The following is an 18,951-nucleotide window of genomic DNA, read 5'->3' as shown; positions in this document are numbered from 1 at the left end:
GGAAGATGAGATTTATAATAGAGGATTCTAAGCCCAGGCCCATGAACAATTCTAATAAGGTGAGTAATAAAGAACTATAATCTTCTGAGCCATTTCACTGCACCAGAGCAACAAGAATATATATTTTTAAAAAAAGCCTACCTTTACAATGAAGGCTACAAATCAATCAACGGGTTTTACATGAGCTAGTAATCCAAGTATCCTATTCCACTGTGCATCGACTATGGCAACCAACTTACAAGGGCTCCAGCAAAATTGGAAGACACTTAAATATAAATGACAAGCATTGGACAAGTCAAAGTACTTACTATTTTAAACAGCTACTGGAATCTCGAATCAAACAGAGTAACACTTTTGTTTATTAAAAAAAAAAAGTCATATTCAGTGAAAAGGCTCAGAAACCAAGTTACTAGTAGAACTTATTCTCCTGAAAAGGGAGTGTGGGGGCAAATTGCACAGATAGTGGGAACCAAATAATGTCAACATGTCAAATGGTAGTGAGTAAAATGCACAGTATGAGAAATTGAAAAGTATCAAACAATACAAGTAGACAAATTGATGACATGTCACATGATGCTGGAAAAGGTTTGTTTAATAAACTGAGAAACAACAGCTTGTCTATCCAGGTTGACAAATCAACAGACTTCACCAATAAATGCCATGCAGTTAACATTTGTAAAATTTTCAAACGATGGTGAATTTCAAGAAAAACTTCTGCTGCAAAGAACTGCCACAAACAAGCAAAGAACAAGACATATTTAATGTGGTGTCTTCCTATCTGGAAGCAACGGTCTGTCTTGAAGGAACTGCACTGGTATCTTCACTAATGTGCCTCATCAATGGTTGGCTCAGCACAAGGTTTTACCTCTCTTGTTAAAAAAGAATATACACATACACACACACATATATATATGTATATATACTGATGTTGTCACAAGACACTGCTTTCTTCAGAGAGCTACTAGTATTAAAAACCCTTGGAAATGAAAAATGTCTTGAATGATACAACAAAAATGATTTGCTTTATTAAACAAAGACCCGTACTTTTGAGCACATAAATCTCCTGCTACATACAGCACTCCAGTGGCTTAGCAGAGGAGTTCTTGAAAGAATACTTAAGCTGAAAGGAGAATTACAGAAGTGCTTTCAGGAAAATAGCAGGCCATACTTTACTGAGCGCTTTGAAGACGAAGAACGACTGGAGAAGCTAGCTTTCTTAACAGACATTTTTTTAATCACATGGACTGGATGAACAAGTTTCATCAAGCCTCTAGAAAAAATGCTTTGAATTAAGTGACAAGACTTTTGGATTTCAAAAGAAAACAGTTCTTTGGAAAAATCATGTGGCAAAAGGAAATCTTGTAATGCTGTTTGGGCTTGAGAGTGAGGAAGGTATCAAAAAGTCTCCAGCATTACTAAAAACCATCTGGAAGAACTAAAAAGCAAAAGTGAATGATATTTTCCCCCCCTTTCAACAAATGTACACCTGGATGAAGGACCCTTTCTCTGGACTCTTCTCACTTGAGAACAAGTTGCCTCCTTGGATAAGGTTAAAAAAAAAAAAAAATCAAACAAAAAAACTGAAGTTTACTATACTTACTGACTTCCATTAGAGTTGATACTCTGAGGAGGAGGAACCACATACATACACAGAATAAGCTAATAAATTAGGCAAAATACATACAAAGACATAAAAATAGCATTCTCTACTCAACACTGACAATTATTATTGGCTTATTATGTCCACAACATAACGATTAGGTAACATACAGGAGCTGTAGGTATAACAATTTTTTGCAAAGGTTCCCTGAGACCTAAAAATTATTTCAAAGGTTCCTTCAGGGTACAAAGATTGGGAAAGGCTGTTCTACTGGCTTAAGGAAGTTTGCTTCTACTATTAATTCGCTACAAGCTTTTATCATGAATGGGTGTTAAATTTTATCAAAAGCTTTTTATGTGTCTGAGATGATCCTATGATTTTTCTTCTTTATTCTGTTAATGACTTATACTGATTTTTCACATATTAACAACTCTTACATTCCTAGAATAAACTCTACTTCATCACAACATATTATCCTTCTTATATATGAGTGGATTCGATCTGTTCATCTCTTTAAGGATTTTTACACCTGTATTTATGAGAGATGCTGATGTATAATTTAAATATTTCATTTAAAACTGTAAATAAATCCAGGTTCTTGACCCAGCCCTGCTGTCAACCAGAGCTGTGCCTATGAGCCAGTCATTTAATTTCTCTGGACTTCAGAGTTTCTAAATTCAAGTATAATTGTCCAAATTAATTCAGACAGAAGGTAGGCCAGTAGTTCTCTAACTTCAGTGTGCATCCAAATCACCCGAAGGGCTTGTGAAAACAGACTACTGAGCTGCACTCTCAGAGTTTCAGATTCAACAGATCCAGAAAGAGGCCCAAGAATTTGCACTTCTAGCAAATTCCCAGGTGATGCTGACATCATTGGTTGGAGAATGACACTTTAAGAGCTACTGAACTAAACCAAATTAACCAAATTTTTCAACATGAAGTTTTACATAACTCAGATACATCCACATAAAAGGAATTATAACAGTGAGATCAAGAGAAAAATCATTCTATCAAAAACAAAGTGCACTAAAGTAGTATCTTACTGGAGAAAGACATATTCCTCATAAGGGAATTTTCAAGATAATTTAAAGTACTTTGTTTCTTAGACTTACACTTTTAAGCAGTAAAATTCATTTTACATTAACTGTTTCTACAAAAATCCTTCTAAAATGGACCATAAAATTCCCCTATCTTCTCAAACAGGTCCACTGAACATAATTTAGTCTTTTTTGATGTCTCAGCCACTGTCATAATATCAACTTCTAGGCTGTGGTATAACAATAATCATCTCAGTAGCAAGGGAGATGTGTTGGGCACTTTGTCCCAAATGTTCTCAGTGTTATGATTTTGAAGTTCTTGTATCTGTCTTTAATTTTCTTTCCTGTTTACTATAGTCATGTGCTGCATAATGACATTTCCGTCAACAAAGGACCGCATATATGACAGTGGTCCCATAAGATTAGTACCTTATATGTTAAGTGTGTAGTAGGCTGTACCATCTAGGTTTGTGTAAGTTCACTCTATGATGTTTGCACAATGACAACATCGCCTGACATATTTCTCAGAACATATCCCTGTTGTTAAGCAACACACGACTGTACTTCTTGCTGTAAATCTCACAGTGCCTATCTCAAACAGTTCCCTAATGAAGCCCCTTGAATTTGATCCATACAATTTCTAAACAATTCTCATTGACCAATTATAGAGTTCTTCTATTAGTAAATGAATAAACCATAAGGAGCTTTTTTGTTGTTGCCTTTTTTGCTTTCTAAGTTCCTGGTTTTATCAGATCTTCAAAAAGGGTACATAAGGGACAGTTGAAGACTGTCTGAGAATCAGTTTACAAATCACCTTCCATGTGTACGCCCTTCCTTTCAAAATAAGTCCACCCTTTTTTACAAAAAAAAAAGGTACAACTCTCACCTTCACTCAGAATTTATGATGCACTGCCTGGAGGTGTAATAAACTCCAAGGACCCAAAGAAAAGGACAACTCAAAAAAGTACTGTTTTGGGGAAGCCTTCACAAATGATAACTGAGGTGTCATAAACTATTGACTATTGGGCTTCGTGTCTTTTCCAGTCTTATATATTTCTCAGAGCTAAAAATAGGATAATTTGGCCCCTGCTAGGACATTCTAAATTCTTACATATTACAGTTTGTGTGCAAGTGAGAGCAGTTTCTTTTAAACAATTTTGGCTCTTCCATCCCCACATCCCCCACCTCCATGCCATATTGTCCAAAAATGAATCACTAAGAGTGATTAAGGGAGAGTCTGATAAGAGCAAAGCAAAGGGAACACTGGTTAGAAATATCTAATGATAAAAAAAATGGTGGTTTTTTTCAAGTATTCAAATATAAGTAATTCTCTTCAGTGATTCTCAAAATTCACTCCTTGAATATTTATTAGCTTACAGAAAAATCATATTTAAAGAACTACAGCAATATCAATTACAGAGGCTGAGTCTTTCAAATATAACAGAAATATTTTCCAGGACTACCAAATTGTTCAAATTACCCTACATAAAACCCACAAACAAAAACCACACACGAACTATTTTAGATTCAGTGTGTATTACTCAATTGGTAGTTAAAACCTATTTTGTCAAATCATATCATGAAATTTTTATTCTAATTGGTCAATTCTCATTACAGCTTTTAGTTTAATAATCCTACCTCCTATTAAAAAAAAATAAGTCATAGCTAGCTGTAAGAACAATCCATTTTTAGCAATAACTATCCTCCTCCCTAATTAATCACTCCAAAATAAAATTTACAGTTATTTCTGGATCATTCCCTTTTATTCATACCTAAAAGCTGAATATCAGATATCGGAAGATACAAGCATACACATTTAAAAAAGGAATAACACACCTTTTATCATACACTTTACTTTATAAATTTTGATTATTTAATTTATAATAATGCAATGTAACATGATAAACAACATATTTGTTTTTAAAGTTATTATAAAAATGGATAAGTTAATTCTATTTGATCCATATAATTTTAATGTCAACTACCTTAGTAGTATATTTTGGTGTGCATTCTATAATTTTTTTCCTCAGTGGTTTTTGTTTTTTGGGGTTTTTTTTGAAGACTGGCCCTGAGCTAACATCTGCCAATCTTTTTTCTTGTTCTTCGTCTACCCAAAGCTCCTCAGTACATAGTTGTATATTCTAGTTGTAGGTCCTTCTAGTTCCGCTATGCAGCACACCGCCTCAGCATGGCTTGATGAGTGGTGCCATGTCCACACTCAGGATCTGAACCAGCAAAACCCTGGGCCACCAAAGCAGAGCGCGCGAACTTAATCACTTGGCCACAGGGCTGGCCCCCTCAGTGGTTTTTATATTACTTAAACTATGTATTAATCTATTTATTTGAACTTCAAAAGTATTTTCTTAAAAGATATTTCCAACACCACCTTGGCCAGTCAGCCAGACCAAGGGACTCCCGCCAAAGCACCTGCACATACAAAGTTTGAAATAGCTGTTTGGTTAGGCAATGGAGACTAGTTTTGTTAACCAGGAGATACTTTCCATAAACTGAATAAGCTCAACTTTCAACCTGAAGGTTTTGACAAAAATATATTTATACACACATAATAAAAGCATTTTAACAAAAAACTGCATTAGCAAAGGCATACTGAAATATTTTCATTTTTTCAACTGCTTCTGAGTACATCAGATTAAAGAAAGTGCCTATATGGGGAAAAGAGGAGAAATGATATAATTAAACATTCGCTAAATGCTGGTAAAGTCTTTTAGATATACTTCCTAGGAACTACGAAAGCAAATGGTCAAGGACCAGGTAACACTTCCTTTGGCAAGTTTGGTGGTTCCTGTTCTTTTGCTTTCAACAAAACTGAAGGAGGACCAAAAGGAATTGTCATCTAATGGCCGCTTGACAATAAATTACTAAGTGATTTCTGGCATATAACTTGGAAGGTTATGCTGTCACAAAACTTCCATTAGAATGAACTTCTTTATACAAACATTTATTTCTCAGCACTTAAATCTACAGAATCTAAAAATAAGATCAGAAATTGGTGCCAAATCCTGTATCATTCTATCAATAAGTAATAAATGTCTCCAGATACAAGAACTACTGGAGAAAGAGAATTCTATCTATTTCATTAAAAAACAGATTTCTGGCAGAGTGGCTTCAGCCTGACGCTAGAGTGAGCTCTTCCCTTAGACTCTCCCCTCTAAGATACAAAGAAAAGGACATTCACAAACCAACAGAGAACATTCATACAACACAAAAGACGTGTGAGAGACCCAAGTAGCCATACATCTGCAGGTGGAGGTGCTGGACCTCCCAGGAGGAAAAGGCAGGAGGTAAGGGGATCTCCTCTCCCTCTCCGGCAGTGACCTAGCGCACAGGACTGTGCACAGCTCTGAAAGCAGAGGGGGAGGGATGGTTCTCCATGGGAACACCTTCGCTCTCTGAATTGCCTCTCAGCCATGGAAAGCTCCACACAAAGGAGGCTAAGCTGTTGCAGGGCTATCTTCATCAAGCTAGCACCTCAGAAGGGCAGTAGCAAGGACAGAGTGAGATTGCCCCTAGGATTGTGCACATGAAAGAAACTGGCCCTTCTGCCGCCCGGCAGACCACCTTGGCCAGTTAGTCAGAAGAAGGGACCCCCGCCAGAGCACCTGTGCATACATTAGTAAAGCAGCAGCTGCGAGCAAGCAATCACAGACAGACCCTGTCAGCATAGATTCCAAAGGACAGGCACAGATGTCAGGGATCGTGTTGGGCTCAGAATACACAGCTCCTGTCCACCCCACCAGTGGCAACAGGTGGAATTTGCGACCAGACAGCACCAATATGCGATGGCACAAATCCACTCCATCAAATAATATGAGGAGGTATGTTAATACTCCAGACCAGAAAGAAAACTACAAGCACCCAGAAATCAATCCTGAAGGCACAGAAATTTACAATCTAAATGACAGAGAATTCAGAATAGCTATCATTTAAAAACTCAATGAGTTACAAGAAAATTCAGATAGACAGTTCACTGAAACCACGAATACAATTAATGAACAGAGGGCATCCTTCACAAAAAAGACTGAAACTATACAGAAAAACCAATAAGAAAAGTTAGAGATGAAAAACACAATGAATGAGATAACAAAAAATATGCCAGCCTTGAATAACAGAGCTGATACTGCGGAGGACAAAATTAGTAACTTGGAGGACAGAAATAAAGAAATGATTCAGATAGAGAAGGAGAGAGAAATAAGATTAAAAAGAAATGAAGAAATTCTCCAAGAAATATCCAACTCAATTAGGAAATGCAATATAAGGATTATAGGTATTCCAGAAGGAAAAGAAAGGGAGAAAAGAGCAGAAAGCTTGTTCAAAGAAATAATAGCTGAGAACTTCCCAAACTTGGGGAAGGAGCTGAATCTACAAGTAAATAAAGCTAACAGAACTACTACTTACATCAAGATAAAAAGACCTGCTCCAAGGCATACAGCAGTAAAACTGGCAAAAGTCAATGACAAAGATAAAATATTAGAGGCAGCAAGGCAGAAGAAAATAACTTATAAAGGAATCCCTATCAGGCTTTCAGCGGACTTCTCAGCAGAAATCTTACAAGCTAGGAGAGAGTGGAATGATACATTCAAAATTCTGAAAGACAAGAACTTTCAACAAAGAATACTCTATCTGGCGAAAATATCCTTCAGATATGATGGAGAAATAAAAACTTTCCCAGATAAACAGAAGCTGAGGGAGTTCATCACCACAAGACCCCCCTACAAGAAGGGATCAAGAAGGACCCCAGTACCTGAAAAAAAGAAAGGGTTTACAATGCCTTGAGCAAAGAGATACATAAGCAGACAAATCAGAAAACAGCAGCTCTCTACTGTAACACAGTAGTAAACACTTAAAAGGAAGGAAAACATCAAAAATAACTATAATCTCATCATTTTAACCACAAACTCACAACACAAAACAGTAGGCTGTGACAACAATAACTTAGAAGGGAAGGAGGAAACAGATGGAACCTACTTAGACTAAGGAAATACGAGGCTATCAGAAAATGGACTATCTCATCTACAAGATTGTTTTATACAACCTCATGGTAACCACTAAATAAATAATCAGAACAGAGACACAAATGATAAAGAGAAAACTGAACCAACCATCATAGAGAATTACCAAACTGAATGGGCAGTCTGAAATACAACAGATGAGAAACAAGGGAAATACAGAACAACCAGAAAACAACTTATAAAATGGCAACATTAACTGCTCAGATATCAATAATCACTCTAAAAGTAAATGGATTGAATTCTCCAATCCAAAGACAGAGAGTGGCAGGATGGATTAAAAACAAGACCCAACAATGTGCTGCCTCCAGGAAACACATCTCACCACTAAAGACAAAGACAAGCTCAGAGTGAAGAGATGGAAGATGATACTCCAAGAAAAAGGCAAACAAAAGAAAGCAACTGTTGCCATACTTATATCAAAGTAGACTTCAAGATAAAAAAGGCAATGAGACAAAGAGGGGCAGTATATACTGATAAAAGGGACACTCCACCAAGAAGATGTAACACTTATAAATATCTATACACCAAACACAGGGGTGCCAAAGTACATAAAGCAGTTATTAACAAACCTAAAAGGAGATGAGATGCTAACAACACAATAATAGTAGGGGACTTCAGCACCCCACTTACATCAATGGATAGATCATCCAGATAGAAAGTCAACAGGGAAATACTGGAAATAAGTGAAAAACTAGACCAGATGAACTTAATAGACTTATAAAGAACACTCCATCCAAAAACAGCAAATACACATTCTTCTCAAGTGCACATGGAACATTCTCAAAGACAGACTATACGCTGGGAAACAAGGCAAGCCTCAATAAATTTAAGAAGACTGAAATAATATCAAGCATCTTTTCCAACCATAATGCTATGAAACTAGAAATCAACTACAAGAAAAAAAGCCAGGAAAGTGGCAAATATGTGGAGACTAAACAACATGCTACTGAACAATCAATGGATTACTGAAGAAATGAAAGGAGAAATCAAAAAATACCTGGAGACAAATGAAAATGAAAATACACCATACCAAGTCATATGGTACATGGTACAAGAACAGACACACAGATCAATGGAACAGAACTGAAAGCCCAGGAATAAAACCACACATCTATGGACAGCTAATCTTCAACAAAGGAGCTAAGAACATACAATGGAGAAAGGAAAGTCTCTTCCATAAATGGTGTTGGGAAAACTGAACAGCCACATGCAAAAGAATGAAAGCAGACCATTACCTTTCGCCGTACACAAAAATTAACTCAAAATGGATCAAAGACTTGAAGGTAAGACGTGAAACCATAAAACTCCTAGAAGAAAATATAGGCAGTACACTCTTTGACATTGGTCTTAGCAGCATCTCTTCGAATACTATGTCCACTTGGGCAAGGGAAACAAAAGAAAAAAATAAATGGGACTTCATCAGACTAAAGAGCTTCTGCAAGGCAAACGAACCAGGAACCAAACAAAAAGACAACCCACCAACTGGAAGAAAATATTTGCAAATCGTGTATCTGACAAGGGCTTAATCTCCAAAATATATAAAGAACTCACACAATTCAACAACAAAAAAACAAACAACCCAATCGAAAAATGGGCAGAGGGTATGAACAGACATTTTTCCAAAGAAGATACACAGATGGCCAATAGGCACATGAAAACATGTTCAACATCACTAATCATCAGGGAAATGCAAATCAAAACTACAATGAGATATCACCTTACACCTGTTAGAAGGGCTATAATTACCAAGACAAAAAACAACAAATGTTGGAGAGGATGTGGAGAAAAGGGACCCCTCATACACTGCTGGTGGAAATGCAAACTAGTGCAGCCACTATGGAAAACAGTATGGAGATTTCTCAAAAAAGTAAACATAGAAATACCACACAACCCAGCTGTCCCACTACAGTATTTATTCTGTATATAAAGGTATTTATGTAAATAAAGGTATTTATTCAAAGACCTTGAAATCAACACTCCAAAGAGATTTATGCACGCCTATGTTCACTGCATTATTCACTATAGCCAACAAGTGGAAGCAACCCAAGTGCCCATCAACTGATGAATGGATAAAGAAGATGTGGTATACATATATATACAATGCAATACTACTCAGCCATAAAAAAGGACAAAATCATCCCATTTGCAACAACATGGATGGCCCTTGAAGGTATTAATGTTAAGCAAAATAAGCCAGACAAAGACACACACCATATGATTTCATTCACATTTGGAAGATAAACTAACACATGGACAAAGAGAACAGATTAGTGGTTACCAGAGGGGAAGGGTGTTGACGATGAGTATAAGGGATAAAGGGGCACATATATATGGTGACTGACAAATAATAACGTACAACTGAAATTTCTCAATGTTATAAACTACTGTGACCTCAATTAAAAAAAACGGATTTCTGTTGAATAATTATTACATATAAATTTTGGTGTTCGTGTGTGAGGAAGATTCACCCTGAGCTAACATCCATGCCAATCTTCCTCAATTTTGTATGTGGGACGCCTCCACAGCATGGCTGATGAGTGGACTAGATCCATGCCCGGGATCTCAACCCATGAACCTGGGCCACAAAGTGGAGCATGGAGAACTTTAACCACTCAGCCACAGGTCCAGCCCCAATACAAAGTAAATTTTAATCAAAATTTTACTATATGTATGTTACTCTGATGAACTGTGTGCTAATAATAATTCTAACAAAAACTCTAACCAGAAGATACTTTTAATATTTAGAGCCTTAAGGTGACAGGGAAAACAATTCTAATTTCAAATTGTATACATATTACTGTGACAAAGAGGTTTGAGAGATAATCAATAAAAATTTTTCAAGCATAAAAATATGTAACATTAGGACAAAATTCAGTGGGAACAACAGAACTGACATACAAATTCAAAGGGAAAATGAGATTTCCAACCACTTAAGTTTGTTTTCATATTTTTGAAGTATTTCATTATAATAATGGCATTTAGATTCCCTTACATAAACTTAAAAGTGATGTATTTTATTGAGACACTACAACAAGCCAGAAATTCCATCCTGTGTCATTATTTACACTTACACTGAAAAAATTATAGTTTTTACTTCTCATTTCAATAGAAGCAACATCTTGTAAATCGTCCACATCTTCCTATTGGTTTTCCCAGCAGTAACTGACTGATTAAAAGGTAACTTTATCTACTACCTAAGTACAATTTTATTAAGTTAAATGGTGGGCTTAAATTGCATACCTGAATTAACGTAAATTAAATATATTTAGGTGACTCACTGCAATGCTAATTTGATATCATGTAAAAGACTTGAAGCATTACATATTTTTTATATTTTTATTGAGGTATAATAGGCATAAAATAAACTACACAGATTGAAACACATAAATTGATAAATTTTGACATGTATATACAAATTTACTTCTGAAAATGTCAGTCTCCTTCTTCTGCCAAAAAGTTAAACACAATTTTCGTTATATGAGAAAAGTACTTACTTTCATGTAATTCACAATCTTAGCAAGAACGCCAAACTTATATCCAGAGCTTCCTGATAGAGCTTTCAAGTTAAATGATCCATTGCTGTGATCTGGAAATGAAGTTCAAAAAACAACTGTAACACTTTCATCTTAGATGTGATTATGACTTGTAAGCAGCTAAAATGATTTTAACTCTGGTAAAATATTTGTTTAAATTTTTCTACATAGTAAATTCTATCCTGTAAAATTTTGATGAAAAATTAAAAACCTTTAATTGTATAATAAACTATCCATTTTCTCACTAAGGATGGAAACAAAGTATAAGTAACTCAAATGCATTAAAATACATTTCTTTTATAAGTATCTTTATCTCACTGTTTCCTTAATTCTGATTAGCTTTCCCCGATAATTAGAAGTAGGGCTTTTTAAACAAGAGGACAATATAAATCGCAATCTGATCCTTAGTGCTCTTCTAACAGACTTAAAATCTTGAGAAGTGAGTAGATTACTTCTGAGGGAAAGTTCAATTTATCACCTATTACATCAATTTCTGCTTATCAACTAAAAACAAATAAATGGCTATTAATGAGAATTAGTAAAAAGAAGGACAGCATTAACTGTTTTAAAGTAAACTTTGAAGATAAATTAGAAATTAAAAAAAACAGGCACTGCCACTGCATAAACATGGATAAAACGATGAGAGCATGAAATAAGGAGCAATCTGCACAGAAGACAATCTGTTTCAGAACATCTATCATTTTGTTGCATTCTTGCAGGCAGAAATCCTAATGCTACTATTGCATCACAAATGCATTCCATTAGTCATAGGAAGGAAGAGTTAAAAAAAATTCATCATAAATACTAGCAAAACATTTCAGAAGTACATTCTATTAGCAAGTCATCAGATCAGATATTATAAAGTTCCCATGTGGCTGACGCACAAAGGAAAAGGTTAAATAAAAGGGGCGGGGGGAGTCAATGTCTAGCACTAGCTTGGTAATAATAATTTAAGCAAAAGAATGCATTACAACAACCACAAGTCAAATGTAACAACTGTCAGAGGTCCAAAGAAGAGCTTCTAGATGGCAACATAATACTCCTTTGAGATTAGTCAGTGAAAAGGCTTTAGTGAATATGCTTTTTTGAGACTAAAATGAGACTTCAAATGCAATTTTCCTCTAAAAACAACTTTGTTAAAATTTTGATAATAACTTAATGGGCACACTAACATCTACTGTTTCCCAAAATAACAACAATATTAAGAATGCCTTATAGGTGTGGTTTCATAGTCACTATTTCAATTACAAAATGCTAGCTACATGGTTCATTTTCCCAAGGTGTTCAGGACATTCTGAACAATAATAGTAACTAACCTTTACTGAACACTTACTACTTGCTAAGAGCCATGCTAAATGATTTTCTCATTTAATTCCTCCCCAAATTCCTATTTAGGAGGTATAATAAATATAAGAAAAATGAGAAAAAGAAAAACCCTTTTGAACATAGGAAAACTGAGAGTAGTAAGTGGCAAAGTGTAGATTAGATTCAAATCCAGTTGTAAACCCTGTGATAATGCTTTGTATGAGAATCATTAACTAGCCTTTAACACAGATTATTTCAACTGAAACTGGCTATTTTGCCAGAGTACAGAAATTCATAAATGCACATTTAATGTTTTCTTGTTTAACTTTAGTAAAATACAATTAAGTCTATCCTACAATACTATATAAACGACTAACTGGGACAAGACTATGAAAAACAGACAACAATACATTAAGAATAAGCACCATACAAATGGTCAATCATGAACCACATACAGTTTTGTTTACCATGGCATCTCCAGCATTTAATTCCATGCCAGGCATAGTAAACACTCAATAAATGTTAGTTGAATGCATAATATTATTTTCCATAATAAGGATATTTCCATGAATCCCTTTATGGCCCCAGAAACTAATGTACTGATCAATCTATAATTTTAAAAAATAAGTCTGCATAGAGAACATTTACCCAGCCTGCTGTTGTTATAATAGCCACTCACACAATTTAAAATCTTGATTCTGTTATACTTAGACTACAATTCTAAATAATACACCATAAATAAGAACATTCTATCTCTAAACATCCAATTGAGGATTCTTTTGCTATGTAAATTTCACAGACGGCTTTTTCAATGTAAGTGGTGCACCTATCAAAACCAACAGAGGCCTCTCCCAACTAGCAGAGCTGAAAACCTTACTTTTTTTCGCTCAGAATTTCTCCTAAATCAAACCACGACATGAAATAATCACTTCCAAAGGGCAAGATTTATATAAAACACAAGTATTGAACAAAAAGAAGAGAAAAATATCATTTATGAGATTTTATGCGCACTTCCTGGATCAAATACCAAGCTGGTAAGCCTGGACTGTTTGTTTCCTAGGTTACTACCTCTCTCGACATTACCTTCTAGCCTTAGCACTGAAACATTCACTGAAGGATATGAAATTTTACAGTTAAACACTAAGGAATCATCAATTTGTTACTAACTCCTATGCAGGAATTTAGCTTAAAGACAAAAAAATAAGGCAAGAAAAAGGGTGACAGCTGATATCCCAGACAGCTCTATTCAAGTTTATGAATGATTTACTCTTAAGGGTGGCAGGACTTAATGCAAATGAACGTAGAGGAAACTGTCAGCTGCACTGTGGTTCAACCAATAGAAGCAGCGCTCCATCTTGGCTGTGCACTAGACTGCATTACAAACAGACGAGACCATCGCTTCAACAGCAGCCTTTCAGACAAGAGGTAGGTTTATATGATCTTTTTCATTTAGTAATACACGTCTTTATGATGCAATATAAAAATATTTCACCATCAAAACCAAGCAGAAAGCTTTGTTCCTAAGAAAGACCAAAAAAAGCAATGTATTTATTTCATTGCTTGGTAGAATTTTATTATGAAAATATGAAGACTGCCTTGTGCTATTTGATAAGCACCCTTACCATCTGTGCCTTAATGGAAAATTCATGACATTGTCTATGAACCTGATCTATAGCCAGACCTTAGAGAAAACCGTAAGTATTTGATGTTAAGCGGTTACTTGCTAATTTCATTTTCTCTGAGCTATTTCATTTCAGCAGTTTGGTCTGTCTTAACAAAGGATTTTTCTTAAAGAAAAATCTAGACTAAAAGCAAACCCTGGACCAAAGCTTTCTGATTACATGTGCAAATTATATTGGCTAATAAAGAGCAGATACAGGAAAGTCTGTTATATTTTAACAAATATGAGAAAATAGTTCAAAAGTGTTTATTTGACTTTGAGTGTACATGCAGAGGATGTTGAGAAATTATCACAATTGTGATTTTTATATTAAAAAAGGCCATAAGGCTATCATGTAGACTGCACTATAGTGTAACCAAAGAGATCATTTATAGAGCTTTAGAGTTTCCTAATTAAAATAATTCCTTACAGTGAAGTTTTAAAGTCTATTATCACTGTAATATACAAGTCATACTACTATTAAATGAAAACCTTCTTAAACAGCTTTTCATTATTTATATGCCACAAAAATACGTCTTTATCACAATATTTCAACATAGTATTAAAGCTATTCTTAAACTGATGCTCAAAATAAATACCTAGCAAGTCTTTTTGATAAATTACACTTTAAAATAAAAACATACCCTAAGAAGTACTAGTTAAGGGAGGAGGGCATGCTACCTTTCAAGGTAATAAGATTGTTCTCATGGCTCAGAGTAACCGTTCATGTCTACTAAAAATTAGTATAAATGGGTGATGAAATTTATAATTTTATAAGATTCAAGCATGAAAACATCATTATTTAGTAGATGCTAGATAAGATTCAAGCATGAAAACATCATTATTTAGTAGATGCTAGAGTTCCAGAAAATTAGCTGTACATACTGACCTAGAGAGGTCAACTTTTGCCCTTTTCTTTGAGGGTTAATCCATTTAAATTTTAAAGGATTTTTTTCATAATTTTTATTCCCTCTATTTCTTGGTCAGTATTCAGCTAACACGAACAAAGTATCCCTTACAAAGCCCAAAGGTTGCTGAAGATGATATGAGATCTCTCCAGTTTTAGCACAACGGGGTTAATTACCTAGAAAACATTCCTTCTTGCTATACAAAACATGGGAGCCCCCAAAAGGTCTCAGATAAAATAAAAACCACTTTGTCAAATAAAACAGTTAACTTGTAACTCAAATTCCAGGTAAATTGTAATAGAAACCCCTACCACGCACATTGTTTTAACAGTATAATCAGCCCACATTTACTGGTAATATATCTATAGTTAGCACAGATGGAGGTTCATGCTTTTTACCCAAACTGACTAGAGGCATGGCCTATCTCAGAGTTCCAGAGCTGAGGAAGTTACTCCATATTTAAAGGCTATTATGATTAACTGACCATATTTCAGAGTGATATGCTTAAAGGCACTAGAGAATTCAATTCAAGGGTTTTTACCACAAATAGAGCAAAAGCATAATTTTATTCTAATCTGGAAATTTAAGGTTCCAGAACAATTCCAAGTCCTATGCCCATAAATATTACACTAGGGCCTTTGAAGTGAGAGGAAAAATAGGTGAAGGGAATATATAAAAAACAAACTAAAAATAAATTTGGTATTAACACTTCCCATTCCTATAATGAAATTTTAAAGGAGCTGGGGGGGATCCAAAAAAGTACTCACTGTTCCTTTTTTGTTTCTTTTACCATTTTCTTTTACTTTTCATACGGCATGTTCACATCATTTGCTTAAATCTACATTTTAATTTTAAAAATATAGTCTGAGAATATGAGAAAATTCTAATGGTAAACATCTTCCTGCATGTCTAATTACATCTAATCCAAAATAAGATTTAGGTTTTACCCTAAATTTTACACAAAAAATTACTAGCAATCTACCAGTATAGCGTTCCATATACTTTGAAAGAAAAAACCACATTAAATTTAAGGTGGAAAATGACTCCATATTACATGCTTTACTTGTTTCAGATATGCCCAGAAGCTAATTAAAGAGCAAATGTCTTGAATTGTTCACCAGTTATCAATACTCTCACAAGAGGCACACTGTCATCATTTACAACATAAACCTGACATGTAGTATATAAGTATTTTATAATTTTTAAGAATAAGCTTAAAAAGATATTTTTCAAAAATCAAGATAATAAAAATTCATTATTGTTTTTAATACTATCAAATCTTTAATCCTCATGGTCTCATTTAGAGCCTAACAAGTATCAGGTAAACAAGAGCAAAACAATGCATGAATACGGAAAGTTTAACTCGCTGGCTAATTTTGTGAAATGGAATAATAATTTAAAAATTGATACCTTTGGGGCGCTGAATTTGTCTGTTTTTTAAAATATATGTGTCCATAGGTCATTCAGGTATATGAAATATCTAAGATTGTCATATACACAACAAAAAAAAATCCTGAGATTAAAGTCTTTTCATAGGCAACTTTAACTGAAAACTTTATCTTTATTCTGAAAATTGTCATTATTTGGCTTTTCTTTCTCTACTCTTTTTCACTCAGTCACTATTTCCTGATTCAGGTCACCTGTCCCCAAAGTTTAAAGAAGTGGAAACAGGAGACAGAAATACACTGAACCAACAAGGTGAGGAGGCCCCACAAAGGTAATGAGAAAAGCTTTTCCAGGGGCAGTTTGAAGAACATGACCTTAAAGCACTAAGATTTTTTGTGTAGATAATACCTCACTGACCACTGCTTTAGTCAAATTTTAAACCAATTCAGCTGCCTTTTTTTCCCTTCCACTAGCAGTCAATTTCTGTATATGAATCTTAAACACACATATTTGTCTAACAAATGATACACATAAAAAATACATGGTTTACAGAGACCATTGGCACAGATAGAGAAAAATTCAAAAATATCATTTAGGCATTAATTCTGGCAGAAAATACGGAAGATTCATGTTGTCTATATAAATTTACTAACAAATCTTAGTATTGGGACTTGAATTGACCAATCTGTAGAGTTTGGTTACCCATATTCAATTTTCTTCCTTTTTATAGATTCAAAAGAGCAATACAGAAAGTGGAATCTCTAAGAATGGCCTCCCTGAGCTCCAGCCTCTGGAATGAAACCACTACCTCTGTTTATCAGTACCTCGGCTTTAAAGTTCAAAAAATTTACCCTTTCCATGATAACTGGAACACTGCCTGCTTTGTCATTCTGCTTTTATTTATATTTACAGTGGTATCTTTAGCGGTGTTGGCTTTCCTTTATGAAGTGTTTGACTGCTGCTGCTGTGTAAAAAACAAAACTGTGAAGGACTTGAAAAGTGAACCAAACCCTCTTAGGAGTATGATGGACAACATCAGAAAACGTGAAATTGAAGTGGTCTAGCTAGCACTCTACAAAAGGTGAACAAAATCTTTGAAAATGGCCTTCAACTACTGAGAAAAAAAGAAAACTTCCTGAGGCCAACTGTTATTACAACATTGACTCTGACCTTGATTGATTAAAAGATTTCTACTAGAAGGGAAAAACAAGTTAAATATGCATTTTTTGTCTGTGAATCCCTCTCATTAAATATACAGTAAAACTTCACAAATGTGAGTAATTTACCAATCTATTTAAAATGACACTTCAAAAACTGGATAAAAGACTCCTAAAATTCAGTATTAGGCAGCAAAAGATAAACTGGAAAACACAAACAAGGCTAATGATGCCAAAATAACTTATACCTAAACAAGTTACGTGGACTAAGAAACAGTACTATGCTCCACGTGTTACGGTAATAAAAATGCTATTTAAAATGCTTATCTGAATCCAAAGTAAGATACTTCCACTTATACATAAAGTCCCTACTTATTAAGAAGAAATATTTTCTAGTTTATTGAAGACAACATATATTTTTAAAGACTTGAGTTTTATGTAGGATTAGCATTTAAAAAAAGTCTCAAAATACTCAAAAACGTCACAAGTATATGTGCATAAAATTTTCATAAAATTGACTTACTGTTTGGTAAGAAATATACAGTCAAAGAAGTGCCAGGCTATTTTCAAACTAAAACTTACTAGTACACCCCCTAAATTGCATTTCTTGAGCTTATTCTCTCATTTTGCTTCTCACATTCACACTCTCAAGTGCTAAGATACCTAATGCAGAAAAGACTGCAAAAAAAAAAAACCCACAGGGGGCAGGCCCAGTGGCACAGCGGTTAACTTCCCACATTCCGCTTCAGCGGCCCAGGGTTCACTGGTACAGATCCCAGGTGCGGACATACGCACTGCTTGTTAAGCCATGCTGTGGCAGGCGTCCCACATAAAATAGATGGGCACGGATGTTAGCTAAGGGCCAGTCTTCCTCAGCAAAAAGAAGAGGATTGGCAGCAGATGTTAGCTCAGAGCTAATCTTCCTCAAAAAAAAATAATAGGACCATTTGGGGGCCGGCCCTTTGGCCGAGTGGTTAAAGATCTACACACTCCACTTTGGCGGCCCAGATTCACAGGTTCGGATCCTGGATGCGGACCTACTCCACTCATCAGCTATGCTGTGGAGGCATCCTGCATAAAAAAATAGAGGAAGATGGGCACAGATGTTAGCTCAGGGCTAATCTTCCCCAGGTTTTAAAAAAAAAAAAAAGAGGAAGACTGGCAACGGATGTTAGCTCAGGGTGAGCCTTCCTCTCCAAAAAAATAAATTTTAAAAAGAATACATATATGGGGGTCAGCCCAGTGGTATAGTGGTTAAGTCTACACACTCCACTTTAGCAGCCCAGGGTTCACTGGTTCAGATCCTGGGTACAGACCTACATACTGCTCATCAAG

At 35.1% G+C, this 18,951-nt stretch overlaps 2 protein-coding genes across 5 annotated transcripts in view; one reads left to right on the top strand and one right to left on the bottom strand.

Annotated features, from left to right (window-relative positions):
• GTF2E2 (general transcription factor IIE subunit 2) overlaps positions 1-18,951 on the bottom strand; it is a 76,380-nt gene that overhangs the window by 40,941 nt on the left and 16,488 nt on the right. The window contains exon 3 of the mRNA XM_044760552.2: positions 11,162-11,253. Coding sequence (XP_044616487.1) covers positions 11,162-11,253 — 92 coding nt within the window. The remainder of the gene's footprint in view (positions 1-11,161; positions 11,254-18,951) is intronic.
• On the top strand, positions 13,704-17,940 carry SMIM18 (small integral membrane protein 18). 4 transcript variants are annotated; one of them, XM_070500002.1, is made up of 3 exons: positions 13,704-13,930; positions 16,690-16,790; positions 17,190-17,658. In XM_070500002.1, exons 1-3 carry the CDS (start codon positions 13,760-13,762, stop codon positions 17,521-17,523), a joined length of 606 nt encoding a protein of 201 aa, XP_070356103.1. In that variant the 5' UTR covers positions 13,704-13,759; the 3' UTR covers positions 17,524-17,658. The 4 variants fall into 4 exon arrangements, with proteins under 4 accessions (XP_070356103.1, XP_070356105.1, XP_014686284.1 ...); XM_070500004.1 differs by having other exon boundaries at positions 13,815-13,930; positions 16,709-16,790; positions 17,190-17,728; XM_014830798.3 differs by having other exon boundaries at positions 13,823-13,930; positions 16,709-16,771; positions 17,190-17,940.

Source organism: Equus asinus, chromosome 27, assembly GCF_041296235.1.
Source record: "Equus asinus isolate D_3611 breed Donkey chromosome 27, EquAss-T2T_v2, whole genome shotgun sequence".
Taxonomy (NCBI): Eukaryota; Metazoa; Chordata; class Mammalia; order Perissodactyla; family Equidae; genus Equus; species Equus asinus.
This window is presented reverse-complemented; position numbering and strand designations above follow the sequence as displayed.

Bases quoted from the DNA above. Each gene is read 5' to 3' on its own strand.
- SMIM18 (XM_070500002.1), top strand. From the start codon at position 13,760: ATGAATGATTTACTCTTAAGGGTGGCAGGACTTAATGCAAATGAACGT. The intron at 13,931-16,689 runs GTAGGTTTATAT...TTTTTCACTCAG, and splicing joins AGCAGCCTTTCAGACAAGAG to TCACTATTTCCTGATTCAGG. The intron at 16,791-17,189 runs GTAATGAGAAAA...TCCTTTTTATAG, and splicing joins GGTGAGGAGGCCCCACAAAG to ATTCAAAAGAGCAATACAGA.